Here is a 16,056-nt window from a genome sequence, read left to right as displayed (position 1 = left end):
AAGCCCCACTGAACCTGTTTTCATCAAGCAAAAAGTGTTGAGAAGAACGGACCTCATTTTCTTGCCTGTTTACAATGTGTTCTTACTGGTAACCCTTAGCCTCTTGTTTCAATCCAAAGTAGGTAGAAATAATTACTAAATGCCACTTTTCTGAACCTGCTGGGATAGTTCCTCACGCTAGGCTTTTAGGCACCAGGGGCCTCATTTATGAGGCCCCTTGCGCCGTCGGAACTTCACTTTTCATGAAGTTCCGTGGCGCAGAAGCCTGCGTGGTATTTATCAGGCAGCAGTACGCCACTTTTTGTGGCCCTGAATTCCTCATCATAACTGAGCCAGGCATAACCCCAAAGTGCATCTGCACTTTCCATATTATGTTCATGTATTTGAATAGGCCAATAGCCCTATCCGTACACTTTACACAGTATATGCTGGCAAATATCCTTGCTTCCAGATCCATATCCTGCCATTTGCTGATATGGTCCCTCCCCATCCCTGCCTGCACTTCTGGGGACCCCTGGTCCTCACTTTTGTGCCACTGTAACCTCGCCCCAAACAGGGTGACGATCACCTGATACATAGGTGCCGATCTTGCTGATGGTCTTGCCCGCGGGGACACACATGACGTGACTGCGGCAGCCACACCCAAAGACCTTGACCCTCCCCACCGCACCAAGAATTTGCAGAGCGCCCCTCACTGCCTCTGACTGATCAGAGAATGACTTGCCCACACCAGTCCCCACGCTCTTGCCCCTAAAAAGCACAAAACACTTAACTGCCCAAAACTTTTACTGGTAGTGCAGGTTATTGAGCCGGAAAGAGTACAAACCCCCAACCTTGGCTCCTAATAAAACCCACTTCAAAGCCACCACTTACCTATCCTGTCTTGCTGTGTGATCCCCCTCATGAAGAATCTTCTGTGAAGACTAGGCTACGCCTCTGCTTCCCAGGGGACATTTCATTCTCCATACTCCACAGGATCAGTAAGAGTATATAAATTGTGGAACTGAGGATTTTCAAATGAAGCAGTCTAGAGACCATTCATAGAGCCTTTTGACATCTCATGTAACAATGATTTTTCTGTCTAGATGGTCCACAAATTGACATTACTGGCAAAAAAGGATAGAAAATGGCCAGGTTGCAGGAAGTGCTAGGTTACATCGGCCATTTTTTTCGCGTTCTTCATTTTTAAAAAATATTTTTTTTTAAATATGAAAGGTGCAAAGGTCTAGGCAAAATTAGTTTGTTCAATTTGTTATCACATATGTTTAAAATATTTCAGAATCATTTTGCAAAATTTTGCTAAAAAAAATAGATTACTTCTGAAACTAAATTGGTTTGTTTATTGTATAATTTTTAAGCAATAATGTGTTATGTAAGGTTCGTTTCAACAATTGCTTTGCTCCACTGTTTGCCTTGATGGAAACATGTTTAATTAGTATGGACCACAGTTTGCGCCATGCTCTGTATTTGCACTGGTGCAATATTGCTGGAAATTTGGCCAATTAAAATTTTAGAACATCCCTTGAGCTATCCTGTCATTAAAGCATGCAAATTAGAAAGGAAGGAGGGCAATTTTTCGCCAAAATATTGCAGTAAATAGGCAAATATTAAGCATTAATACAAAAATTGCCATCCTTCCTCTCTCTTCCCAGGAAAATATCAGTCAGATCTACAAGATGTCTCCGAGAGCCCAACAGTAAAGCCACTTGATTTTCCTTTTTTGAGTTCTCACATGTTAAAATCTGACTTCTTCTGAAGGTACTTAATATTATCACTTTTCTCCCTCACCCAAAAATGTTCATCTATTTTTAAGTCACTATTTTGCATTATTTTTCACAGGAGCTCTCTACCAATCTCATAAATGAGCAGCTCTCGAATCCAGAGGTACCACGGGGCAAATTATCAACAAAGTGGCGAAGAGAGGCGTTAGCCATCTTGGCTTAACGCCTCTCTTCGCCACTTCGGAAACGCTAGGCAGCACCATATTACCGAGGATATGGTGCAGCCTAGCGTTTCCCCCTGTGATGGCGGTAGGTTTTACAACTTATCGCCAGCGCAGGCACCCTTTCACCAGAGTGTAAGGGTGTCTGCGAGCAGGAAGGCGTTCCTTCCTGCACATAAACAAACCTTAAATCCCATTTTGTAATTTACATGTGTGCTGCTTTATGCAGCACATATGTAAGTTACAAATTGGCATTTTTAAAAAGAGTGACACCTTCCTGTAGATAAAGAAACCTTGGCACTTTGCTTTTTCCATGTGTGCTGCACAAGGCAGCACACATGAAAAAAGCAAAAACGAGGAGAAATGAAGCATTTCTCCTCGTTTTGCCACCTTAACACCAGGATTTTTCTGGTGTTAAATTTGGCGCTGCCACCTATTATCGCCAAGCTTGATAATAGGTGGCAGCATCAAAGCGAATGGGTGTTGCGGTGGAACGCCCGTCGCAACACCCACTACATGCCCCCTTTCACAATGAGCTTATCATGAAAGGGGCCCTATTACCAAGGCAGCGTTAAGTCAATTAACATGGCTTTCAGCCACATTAATTGACTTAACCCTGCCTTGATAATAGGGCGATGCAAATATCGCTGCGTTATCGGCAGAAAAGTGCAGAGATAATGGGCTTTGATAATAAAGACATGGCTCGGCAGTTCGGGCTGGACTGTTCCCATGAGGCACAGGGTCAAGACTGATTTGCATATGGCCATATGTGAACTGGGCTGGTGTGGTGAGCAAAATAACGATGGATTAAACACAGATCTGTGACTGGGGGTGAATGTTTTGCCATTGTGCAACATTCCGTCCATCAATTGTTGCTTTTGCACTTGATAATATGCCCCCACGTTCCTTTTTTTTCATATACATTCTCAAATTGACTTATTAGTCCTATATTATTCCTGACCAACTGCAGGATCAATATGTTCTGTGTATATTGTTTTACAGCATTTGACACATTTGTATACCTGGTAAATCCCTTGTACATCTTTGCACCTTAATATCTGTCACTTGCTAACCCTAATAATTAGGGCTGGACTGGCCATAGCGGGCAACGGGCCTTTCTCCGGTGGGCTGCCAGGGTGGGGGCGATTTGGGCGGTTTTGGGTGGTTTTTGTTATAGGGCCGTTTTTGGAGCATAGCTGCAATATCGGTCTCTGTAACAAAATTGGCTGAAACCAGCACTTTGCCAGGGCCGGTTTTGGTTCCCAGGCTGGCCCTGCTAATATTGGGTTTTATATTTCGGCGGATGGGAAATGACGGGAAATCCGCTACTCGCGTGATGGAATAACCTGTCCGCCCAGATTTAAATCAAGCCCTAAGTCTCCTCTTCCTCCCTACAAAGTCATCTGATGTTTTTCAATCTTCACCCTGGTAGGTTTCAGCACTGTTTGCCATATAAAAGCAAATGGATAGATCATGGCATGTTTCCACTATATCAAGCTTAGTTGAGAAGACATATAAAAATGTTTACAATACAAGGGGCTGATAGAATTAAACATATACATGTATAATAGTATTAGGACATGGTAGTAGGAAATGAGAGATGAGGATGAATAAAATAAGATGAAGTAAGATTCAGCAGTGGTGTAGGAGAGAATTTAGAATACAGAGGTGAGAAAAGGTAAGAATATGACTGACAGGTTTGGATAGCTTTTAATTGGGAACATGGCTTGATGTGTTTTTTTATGAGAAGAATTTGTTAAAAGTTCCTTAAAGATGAGGAAAGAGGGGCCATGTATGATATGAGTAAGGGCCAGATACTTTCAAATGTTTAATTTTAAATCGTTGTAGATTAGGTGGGCTGCTGTAAATCTGCAACAGAAAGGCACTTTAGAGTATACATGGGAGAGTGATGTTTTTGTTTATCCTGGTACTTGAGAGTTTGTTCATCAGTTGTTCATCTTCCGATATTCCATGGATATTACTGCCCGAAAGTGCCCTGATGCCCTTTGGGGCTTGAAGCCAGCCACATAAAAGAAAATGTTTAAAAACTCATAGACAGGTACCCGGGTTGTGATAAGGAAACCATATCGTTGCATGCATGGAAATAGTTACATCTCAGCAGATTACACAGAAATGCCTCACAGAATGCTGTTAATTCATGTATGAATGGATCTCCAGTTTCTCCAGAGTCTTCTGTGTAATCAGGCTCATGCAAGATCACTACATCTAAGTGCTCTGCTGTAGTGACATTTGAGTTCATTTTAACCTTCATTTTATTCCCAGATCATATTTGAAAGAGACGTAAGAGCTGCAGTTTCGATTAGACGCCTGAAACCAAAGCTCTCATCGCTGATGAAAATATGTGCTCTATGTTTGAAGCAGTGATTCTGTTAGCCACTCGGGATTTCTACTTGGCAATCATTTCTGACTGCATTTTGCTTGAGGAAGTATACCGTTCTTGACAGTGAAACATTATTTTAACAAACACTCGCATTCCCTGATCTCCTTAGTTAGAAAAGAGGGTGATTTGTAAATCCTCATCAGACTCGTAGTATCTACATATGAGTTATGGCATATACATTGCTCTCCATACCCCCAGGGATCTCGAAAAGACGCATGTGCTAGTTTTCCCTTCATAAAAAGTGCTCGCAGATTGTGCATTGAATTTTTGTGAATGGAATCAAATTTTGCAAACCGACCTATGTATGATGCCTTTGTTTTACACCAAATCGCAGAGAGTAGTAGAACTAGCAGCCCGATTCATGACCCTAAATTGCGCTCGCAAGGGGCCGGATTCTGAGAATCCGGCCCTTTGCGAGAGCGATTTTTGCATTTGGGATTCAGCATCCCAAATGTAAAAATCGCTAATTGCGATCTCGCAATTTTGCGAGGAATGACATTTAAGGAATCTCTATTTGAGATTCCTTAAATGCTATTCAACATCCTATTTAAATTTGCGAAATCGCAATTTCTAGGCGCAATTTACCGCGAGGTCAGACCTCGCGGTAAATTGCGAAAACTCAGAAAAATGCATTTAAAAGCATTTTTCTGAGTTGCATGTTACACACACACATGTCCTTTGGACATGTGTGTGTGCAACACCTGTGTGAAATGTCATTTGAGGGGTGCTACAGGGTGTCCTGTGGACACCCCTGGCACCCTTCAAATCGCAATCTTATTTGCGATTAGCTAATTGCTAATCGCAAATAAGGAATACTCCCCATTCTTTCCTATGGGCCTTTTGGCCCATAGGAATGAATGGCGAGTTATTCCTTATTTGCGATTAGCAATTAGCTAATCGCAAATAAGGAATTGTAAGGAATCGCATTTTTTTTGCATATTCCTACATGATTACCGTTTTGCGAGTCCTTAATAGCGATTCGCTATGAATCGCTATTAGGGCCTCGCAAAACGGGAGCATGATGAATCAGGCGGTAGGTGGCTAATTAATATTTTTTGTAGAGGACACAATGTCCAACTCCCTTCAGTCACAGGGATGTTGGCCTGCAAGGGACAGCAGACCGCTGTCTTAGCCGCCTGTTTTCCTTTTGTAAAATCTCAGGCGGAGCCGGCACAGGTCCCCTTGCCAATGCCTAATTCAAGGGGGAGGCACTCCTTTGCAAATCAGTTACCAACTCCTTTGAGGAGTCAGTAACTTTTCAATTGTTTGCAGCCACAATTGGGGTCGAAAATCATTGAAAGGTATCAAACTGAATCGCAGCCTGGGAGGCACACCTCTTTCATGCCCTCTCCATATTGCGATTCCTTATGGGTAGCAGAACATATTTTTCAAGTCTGAAATACAATTCTGACTTGTAAAAAGGGTTTTATATGACAATGAGGGATTATGCTGTTGCAACCAGAATTATTATGCGAGTTTTAGAATTTGCGACAGCTATCTATATCCTTCTTTACACTTGGATCAGAGTAATTTCTACACTAGATGATCTGTCAGCAACCGGAGGGAAACAAAAGATTGTAATGATTGTTAGTGATATTCTATTTCTTGTAAATATAGATGTTCTTAAATTTATTAAATGTGAAGCCTTATTCATGAAATGTCGCACAACATTTCTGACGTGAGTGACCCTCAGTGAGATTTGTATGAAAACATCTCCTTGAGGACATTTTGGAAGTCAGACTATAAATATGAGCCACACCCAAGACTGCATTTCTTAATATTATTGGATTTTCAGGCAAGTGGTTGGGCATTTGGGCTCCTGCTGGATTTTATGTTTTCCTGAAAGCTTACTTGCAGTGCTTTATTTGGCAAATGGAGATTGCTGCTGCACTTGGTGTCATAACAGCACTGGACCTTGCAATCAGGTACCTTTCATCATTTCCATTGCTATAGTTTAAGGGGACTCCCCTCCTCCTAAGTTAAGTGTGGTGGATGAGATGTTGAAATCCTTCACTCTACCTTGTCAGTGTGAAGGATGTGAACATTTCTTCTTCCTAATAAAGGGAGCACCAGAAGAATTACTTTTTATTACCTCATCCGAGGTTGCTGTGGAAGACTTCTCACTGCATCTTTAGGTTTTTTTTTTTAAGTGAATGGTTTTAGGATGTATGACGTTACAACGCATACTTTTACTCCGCATACCATTACAACGCGGTATTCACAACGCATACCACTACAACGCATAGCGCTTTGGGGTGCTGGATAGTGGTAAGTATAATTTACTATTCTAACTCCAGTCCCCGTGGACCCTAGGGAAGGTGTTGGATAGTAAATTAAACTTACCTCTTATCCTAGAGCGCCCCCCAGCGCTATGCGTTGTAATGGTATGCGTTGTAATGCCTGCGTTGTAGTGGTAGTGCGTTGTAAAAAATGCGTTGTAACAGGTGAATACCATGGTTTTATCACCATAGAAATTGAAATTAAAAGGGGCTGTTTGGTTCCCTTTACTTTCACTGTGTTTGGATCGATGACTCCAGAGCACCGATCAGAATGTGAAAGTTATCATTGGAAAGGGGAGCTTCTTCACTTTCCACTGATGCATCTCTATAGTGCATCTACAGAAGAGTGATTCAGAGCAGGGATCCACCACTAGCCAAGGAGGCGGAGGAAACCTCAGAGGCTTTTCCCTAGAAAGCCCACTAAGCCCCAGGGCTGTATTTAAAAATTATGAAACAGATGGCATAGGAGCCAGCCTTACCTGATTCTAGGCCATGCCCCTGGTTCTGAAGGGCAAACAGTGTTTATGCCCTGTCAGGGAGGCCAGCTTGGTGAATTTACCCCCAATCTGCTTTCCTCAGTGGGTCAAAAAGTAGACTAGATAACACGGATAAACGTTTAAAAAATAGTAAAGGGTGGGGGAAGTCTATCTTGGTAATGGGCTAAACCTTCTACCCCCGCAACAGCTGCAACAGTCTTCCTGCCCCTTACAGGATATTGAAGATTTTACCTCCAATTTGCCTTCCTGGAGGTGGTGTGGGCAGAAAGCCCCCTAGATGCCAGGGAAACTTTTTGAGGTAAAACAAAAAGAATAAGGCAGGGGCCATTTCATCCAGGTATCAGGCCAGACCCCCAAGTCTTCCCAACAGCAAGTAAGAGGAAACCTAGATTCCTTTTGGAAAATGGATGAACCCCTCATTCTACCTCTTCTACCTCCCATGGGAGGCAGGATATCTATCTGGTGCTGGGTCCCAAATCTAAGGTGGGTTGATAATGTACTTCATTTCGCCCTGTTGGCTAATGGTATTTATGTGCCCTGGGACAAAAAATTGGGAGGTGAATACTCCAATCTTCCCTTTTGAGGAGCTAGAAAGATTGTCTGACACTCAGGGCTGGGCACTGCATTCATGTGCCTGAACTGGTAAGCCCAATACCCCATTCTTTTTCTCACATTTTTTTCCGGATGACCTGATGCTTTTCTTGACCCCATCTGTGTCGGGTAGGAGGTGTTAAAGTACCTAATTTGCTCAGCCATGGCTGTTGAAAGCTCACCAGTCTAACAGGTAGAAAAGTGGTAGAGTGCTGGACCATCTTGCCATCTCGGTCCATGCAGCATTTTGCCCCCAGAAGAAAACAGAATGGGGATGTTTACCTCATCTCTTCTATGCCATATGTCAAAATTATACTCGGAGAGCATGAGGAATGGCTGTAATAATCAAGCCTTGGCTTAGGACAAGTACTCTTAACACCCCATTTCTGAAACTTAGAGACCCAGGGAAATACAAGATGATGTGGCTTGTATGAATCACAGCACATGTTCTTACCCAGAATGCCCTGCATATGTTAAAAAATGTTTACAAATCCCAATTTTCTCTCTCCTTCTGTGGGAACTAACTGGAATATCATGACTAGGGTAAGTCGGCTCCTAGGGAACTCTACCAACCCAATGCATTTTTGAAAACTAGCATACAGTTTTCTGAAATATCCAGGGTTGACAGTTTTCTCTGGATGCTTCTCAGCTCTGGGTCAAAGTACCACAGTTACATAGACAGAGAGACTGTTATTTCAAGAAATAAAATGTTAGGGTTTGACGTACTTTAGGGTCTTTTCAGTAATGGGTAATAGGTTCTTCCACATAACTGGAGTGCCATTTTAGTCAGGTTAGTTTTTAGTTTTATCAGGACTGGGGAACACTCTGACTTTGCTTGAAAATTCTAAAAACTACTAAGAGTGTTTATAAAAAAAGAAAGCAGTCACTCTTTTCCAGGATTATTCTGGTAAGACCAAAGCTACTGGAATAAGTCTTGCAAAAGAGAAGGCAGAATCTAAAAATAACTGACCCATTCTTCTGGAATATCTTTGCAATGTTTCTGTTTTGTAGCGTTTGTCCTCTTTCCTTGATGTTTCTTCTTTCATGTACTCCATACAGCCATTACCGTGTTCTCCTCAGCCAATTGTTTAGATTTGAAGTTAGAGTAATAGGTGGTTTTTAAGCAAACACAAGGAGAAGATGGACGGAGTGCTGAATCTTTTCAAACACTCACCCCTAGTCACTGATCTGGGTTGAATCCTTCATCGTTCTTTAGCTCACTTCACCACCCCAGTTCAGACCGAGCTATATGCAAACCAGTCTTGACCCTGTGTCTCGTGGGAACAGCCCAGCCTGAAATGCCAAGCCAGATCTACACTGGACCGGCAACAAGCAAATTGGGACCGGTTTCGGGGTAACACCCCTCATCAGTCAGGCTAGCTTGAATCCAGGGGCAAAGTGAGCAAGGGACACACATCTGGGCATACCCTGTCAACCTAGGGGAAACAAAGCAAATGCAAGGAGATGATGAAAGGAGCACAGAGTCTTTTCAGACACTCATAATCACCCCCAGTCACAGATCTGGGTTGAATCCATCATTGTTCTTTTGCTCACATTGCCACCCCAGTTCCAACCCAGCTATTTGCAAATCAGTCCAGCCTGAATAAGTGGTTTAACCTTCTGCGGCCGTGAAGCTTCTTTGATGCAGCCTTATTCCCGGCTGTGGGATTGACCACTTACAGGCACGCCTCATGCCACCATCACAAATTCATGGAAAATTTCTAAGATTTGGGCTCAAATTGAAAAAGTAATGAAAGAAAGGCATGTACACCGATTCTGTGACAATATCTAGAAATAAAGGGATCCACCTGGTTGGCATGTACGTCTTGTTACTGATTCTGCAGGTTACATATGGCCTGATTCCCATTAGGAGCATGTTCCTATTTTATTTGGGTGGATGTTTTCTTATCCACATTGCTATCCACATTACTTTACACATTTCTCCTGTGATTCAATCTAAAACGTGAAAAATGAACTATAACTGGGTGAACCTCGCCCTCTTTCCTCGGCAGGTGGGGCACAGCTATTAAAGGATTTATGCACATTTCTTTTGCCCTGGAAGGCGTATCATTTCATAGATGAAAAAGTGCCCACGGCCTTCCACACCAGCCTAAGTCTATAACAGTTACCCACCCTTGGGAGATAGCTGTTTGTTTCACTTGACAGGAGCTGTGACAACTTCCATCAAGCGAGAGCAAACAGTAGTTCGGCTCCCAGCAAGCAGGAGCTGTCAAACTGCTCCTGCCTGCTGGTAGCGGAATGTTCATCTGTTATGCTTGCCAAATTGTCATAGGGGCAGGGAAACAGATGAATGATTGCTCCCACAAGCAGGGAGCTGCCTTTTTAACAGTTCCCTGCATGTGAGAGCAATGTCGGCTCCCACTGGGGTTGGGGAGCTGGCAGAGGGACCGCGGGGGCAATTTGGCTCCCCAGCGCTCTCCATCGTAGTACACTGAGTGCCTTGGGTAGGCTCCAGGGCACCCAGGACCAAGATGCCCAATTCAGCCTGGGTAGAGGGGCCGTACACCCCCCTCCCCCCTTAATCTAATGGAGTGCAATCTGTAGTGACCGTGATGAGAGGGTTCTTTCTTGTCCTTACCTGGTAATAGCAGAGTCCATGGTTTTCCCTTTAAATTACTACTTGCATTCCTATGTGCAAATCACTTGGAAGCTTTACCCCTTTGACCGCACCCACCTTAGTAGTATGTAAAGGTCTTTCTGCCTTTTGCCAGGATGATGGACAGCTTAACAAGTGGCCCCCCAGTGCATTTCCCACCAATTTTGGTGAGGCATTCTTGATGCCGAGCAATATGAGGACATCTCCACCAAACAAAGAAGCACTTACTTCATATAGTTAAGAAGAAAGACACTTATTTGGTGAAGATTTTCCTCTTCATAGTCTCATTCTCTTCACTTTTGGAGGATATATGTTATTATTACATATTTCTGGATAAAGACGCATCAGGAACAATCACATTGCCAAAATGCACACAAGGCCCACTTCGAGACTCACAGATCCACTCAGAGACTCACGCACCCACTCACAGACTCATTCAGACACTGATGCACTCACTCACAGACTGGCACACACACTCATAAAGGCACTCACAAACCCATTCAAACCCTCTCCGACCCACTCACAGACCCACTCAGACACGTACACAGACACTCATGCACACTCTCAGACACCTATGCACCCACACAGACACCCACTCATTGACCCATTGAGATACTCACGCACCCCCTCACAGACCCATGCAGTCACTCACACATCCGGAAGACACCCACTGATCGTGCAAGTCATTCCAGCCTTAGCCTATGTGAGTTATCAGCATACCCGCCTCTCGCACCATCCATGCTTGGGACCTCGAAATACGGTCCTCATCTGGCACCCAGCTCCTTTGTGCACACAACGCATCCATTTGTTTTGCATCTGCCATTTCCATTATTTTCACCTGACACACCACTCATTCTAGGTTTTTACACATCCTGCGATTCTATTTTCCACCACGCATCCAATTGATAGATCTGACAACGGTTTTAGGCACTCGCCTCTCCGTGGTTGTGATGCCATCCCACTCCAAAGTCCGTGTCCTGGGTACCTCTGACCCTGCAGCCGCTCTGATATCCCCAGCGGCTCATTGCCCTGAAGAGTCACAGGACATTTCCCACTTTGTGATGAAACACGTGTTGGCTGGTTGTTTCTTTGTGTGTTCCATTATTTAAACCTTTCAACTAATCAACTTGTGTCGACCAATTGAATACGAATACGAGACATTCTACCACTATTCTTTATCCTCATCACATGTGCACTGGACTTTTGCTCACTCACGCACCTCCTCATAGACCCAAACAGCTACTCAAACCCAACTCGCCCACCTATACAGCCACTCGCACATACTCTCTCAAGAGTTACAGGTTACAGTTAGGAAATTCAATTTAAAAAACCTACTAATTTCACAAAAAAACAAAGGTTACAAAGACATTATAGTTGGAAATTAACATTAAAAAACATACATTTACTGAAAACCCCAAAGGTTACAAGAAACTTATAGTTAGGAAATTAAATTACAAAAACATGCAAAATTCACAGAAAAAAAAAGGTTACAGGAAGGTTATAATTAGTCACAGATTCCACTTGTACAAAACCATAGAAATTCAGCAGTTATAGGCACCAAAGCTAACTATAACTTATGCCATAACAATGCACAGCTTATGACCTCACATATTACATCACTCTTGACATGGTCAATTGAAGAGTGGCTGTAGTCACTCTATAGTTAGGGTTATCTGAGACAAGAATTCCTCAGATTTTTGTCCCTTCTCTTCATAACTTTGCACCCATTTGACAAATCTCTTGTAAACTTTGCAGGCTTATTGCCTCATTCAAATGGCAGATGATGGAAGGTTTTGTGTTCTTTGGTCAAGGGGGTTCAAACAAAAACGGGGGACGTAGCACAAGAACAGTCAGTCTGTATTTTGAATTTTTTTTAATGAGGTGAGCAGATCTAGAGTGTCACTGGTGTCACCTCAAAGGAGGTGAGCAGATCCAGAGTGTCACTGGTGTTGAGATGGCTCTAACAGGAGCTGCTTTCCACCTAAATTTGAGAACTACCCAGAGTTCTCTCCTTCTTTTTTGCATAATTTATGCGTCACTCTATGCCTGAAAGGGTTTTGTTTTGACTTATACTGGGTGCTCCCTTGTGTCTGGATAAAGCTATACCTCTCCAAAGAGCTCTAATTAGAGCGAAACACTGTGTCAGGGGTTGCTTTTATTCATTTCAGGTTGGCTTGAGTTGGTATTTTACCATTTCAAAGCTGTAATACTGTGCCTGGAGTGGTAAATGGCTTTTGTCATTTTACAGCTCGGCAAGGACAGCACTGTGTTAGACTTTGCTGTAGAAATGGCAAAATACTTTGTCCTTTTCTATCTCAGCGTGGATGGCATTGTGCTAATCCTATGCTTAAAGACTTTGATAGAAAAACAGACTTTTGAGGTGAACAGATCTAGAGTGTCGTTGGTGTTGAGAGTGCTTTAACTGGAGCTGCTTTCCACCTGAATTTGAGAACTACCCAGAGTTATCTCCTTCTTTTTTGCATACATATACAACACAACAAAATTGTTCTAAAATGATTATGTCAGCCTTTTAAATCTGTAAAGGCAGACATTAGCCAATTATACACCGACTTGTCATCGCCATGTACCACAGTATACCGCTAACTTTCTTTAGTATATCATGACACAATACATCACTAAGGGACAAAGTTGGCACTCTATTGTATTTCTCTTGCGTTATGCATAGTACTGCAAGGGCAACACAATACTTCTGTCAAATTTAACATACAATGCAAAGCCAATGTATTTTGTTCGATACATCTACAGCAACAAATGCAGCACAAGTCACTGACTTGCCATACTCTGCACACTATACTCTACAGTCCTCCAAAATGTCAAATACAGTCTTAACACACAACACTGTACAGCTCTACACTTTACACAGTTCCACTCCACTGTGTGCAGCTCCACTGTACACTACACCACTATACACTATTCCGCGGTACGCCACTCCAATCCTCGTTATTCTATTGTATGGCACTCCACTATAAGACATTGCAGTCTATGGTATTCTTCTGTATGGCAGTTCAATGCCTGCTGCTTCACTGTACGCCACTCCACTGTACGCCATTCCACTCTATGCTATTCCTTTGGACGAAACTTCATCTGCACCACTCCATGATATGCTATTCCACTTTACATCACTGCAGTATTCACCACTCCACTTTACGCAACTCCACAGTATGCACTACACTGGATGCCAATCTAGTCTACGCCATTCCACTGCACCCAACACCACTGTATGCTATTTGACTATATGATAGTCCATTTTGCACCACTCCACTGTATGCCTTGCCACTCTACGCTATTCCACTGTATGACACTTCACAGTACGCCACTAAAATGTACATCAAGCCACTCTATGACACTCCATCTACGCAATTCCATTGGATGTCACTCCACTGAACGCCACTCCACAGTATGGTATTCCAGTTTATCATGCAGCACTGTATGCCACTCCACTGTATGCTACTCCACAGTATGCAATTGCACTGTACGCCACTACATTGTACGCTAGTCCTCTGTATGGCACTCCACTCTACGAAACTCCAGTGTGTGCTATTCCACTTTATGGCTATCCACTATATGCTATTAGAAAACTGTATGGTATTCCACAGTAGCCTATTCCGGTGTATCCTACTCCACTGTGCAGTATTCCACTTCACACCACTACAGTGTATTCCACTGCAATCCACATGGCTCCACTGTATGACACTCTTCTCCTCTCTTTAAAACTGCACTCTATAAAACTATATTACACTCTATGGCACTCTAAGAGATTCTACTTCCCTCTAGCCACATACACTTCTCTGTCTAACTCTACAATTCAATCTATGCCTGTACACTCCATTGCACAATCTTCTACTTCACTAAACTTCAATATTCTACAATACAGCATTCCACTGTATGAGATGCCAATACAATTTATAAGAATGTATTTAACTATACGCTATGCAACTCCACTGTAATTCATTCCAGCGCACTATACTCGATGACATGCTAATGCACTGTGTTATACTTTACTACACACTGGGGCACATGCATCAACCTATTTAGGAAGTGCAAACTGTGCGAATTGGTAAATTCAGCCGTTTGCGCTTCCTAAATACGTTTTTGGGATGCATGAAACAATTTTTCAAAATTCGCTTTTTTTTGCATTTCCTAAAAATGCGAATGCAATGCATCAATTTTTTTAAAAATGTGAATTTTGAAATAGGAAGTGCAAATTAACACGAGGTTGACCCTCGTGTTAATTTGCGAAATTCTTTAAAAAAGCACAAAAATGCATTTCGGAAAGTGCCATGTTACAGACACACATGTCCTTAGGACATGTGTGTGTGAAACATGCACTTTAAAATACATTTCAGGGGTGCAGGGGGGGTCCTTTGGACCCCCCTCTGCACCCTTGCAATGCATCAACAAATTGCGAATTCCAAAAAATAGAAATGCAAAACGGCATTGATTCCTATGGGCCTCTAGGCCCATAGGAATCAATGTAATGCCATTCCCTAATTGTGATTCGCAATTAAGGAATCGCAAATTCCGAAAAATTAAGAAATCCTAAAAAAATGTAGGATTTCTTGATGCAAAGGATTTTGCAATTCCTAAATTGCGATTCCTTAATTTTCGCAATTTAGGAAATGCAAATTCCTACAATGATGCATGTGCCCCATTGTGTTACAAAACTCCATGTACTCTACTGTTTAAGACTTTACCTTGCTGTACCCCATTCTCCAACCACCCACTCTACACAGCCCTAAGGCACAACACACTATTGTACTGTTCTCATGTTGCTGGCAGTCAATCAGAGCACACTCTCTCGGGGAGTCTGATTCCGATGGGACCAAGATGAGCCAAGGGAAAAAAATCTGGGACATACGATGGAACGGAAGAAAATAATTATTATGATCCTCTGTTCCATCATATGTCCGAGTTTACTACCCCCAACCCTGCCCCTCCCCGCCCCACTACCCCGCAGCACACTCTATGCGAGCAGCCACCGGTGTAGTTGATGTCCCTAAGGAATCTATTGATGCAGAGGAAAAAATGTATATGTTCTGAGAGACCTCTTGGACCTTATGAGGATGGTTTCCTTAATCAAAAAAGGGCATAAGCATTGCATTCTTAGAGCCTTTGCCCTCAACAAATTTGACTCCTCCACAGATGATGGGCCCACAACGTGAGTGATGATGTTATGGGGGAATCTGGCACAATGGGTCTGTGATACACAGCACTGCTTTACCCCAAATTTCTGTAATACGACATACAACTCTTGTGTTGAGCACTAAATATGGACTACATGACCCATGATGCAAAGTAGGAGAAAAATAAACTGGGGTTTGAAGTTGTGTCAGCCCACCACTTGCCCAAACCAAAATGTCATTAAATGGTCTGTTCCCCCTTTTGTTTCATGTCTATTTTGTTTCATGTCTATGATTCTCTCTTGCACTGTCATTTCAGGTTTTTCCACTACTGAGCAGCAGGATGGCAGTGGGTTTGATTTGTGATTATGGATGGAGCAGAATGAACACAACATGGCTGTCAACTTCTTTCTTGTCTGCCACTTCATGCATATCATTTTCTGTATAAAATAATGAATTGCTGTTGAAATTCGGAGGTTACGGGCCGAAAACGTAGTGTCCGGTTCTGGAGAGTGCTTCACGCATGCCGATCAAACGGTCCGGAACTGGAAATTACGTTTTCGAACCGTAATCTTCAAAAATAAACCG

The 16,056-nt window shown here is 42.8% G+C and overlaps 1 protein-coding gene across 1 annotated transcript in view; it reads left to right on the top strand.

The window, feature by feature from the left end:
• LOC147722386 (uncharacterized) overlaps positions 1–15,834 on the top strand; it is a 144,448-nt gene extending 128,614 nt beyond the window's left edge. The window contains exon 4 of the mRNA XM_086967305.1: positions 15,788–15,834. Within this exon, the coding sequence (XP_086823431.1) occupies positions 15,788–15,834 (47 nt within the window). The remainder of the gene's footprint in view (positions 1–15,787) is intronic.
• Positions 15,835–16,056: the final 222 nt, after the last annotated feature.

Source organism: Lissotriton vulgaris, chromosome 4_1 (assembly GCF_964263255.1).
Source record: "Lissotriton vulgaris chromosome 4_1, aLisVul1.2, whole genome shotgun sequence".
Lineage (NCBI taxonomy): Eukaryota > Metazoa > Chordata > Amphibia > Caudata > Salamandridae > Lissotriton > Lissotriton vulgaris.
Note: the sequence above shows the minus strand (reverse complement) of the source record. Positions and strands in the feature narration are given on the sequence as shown.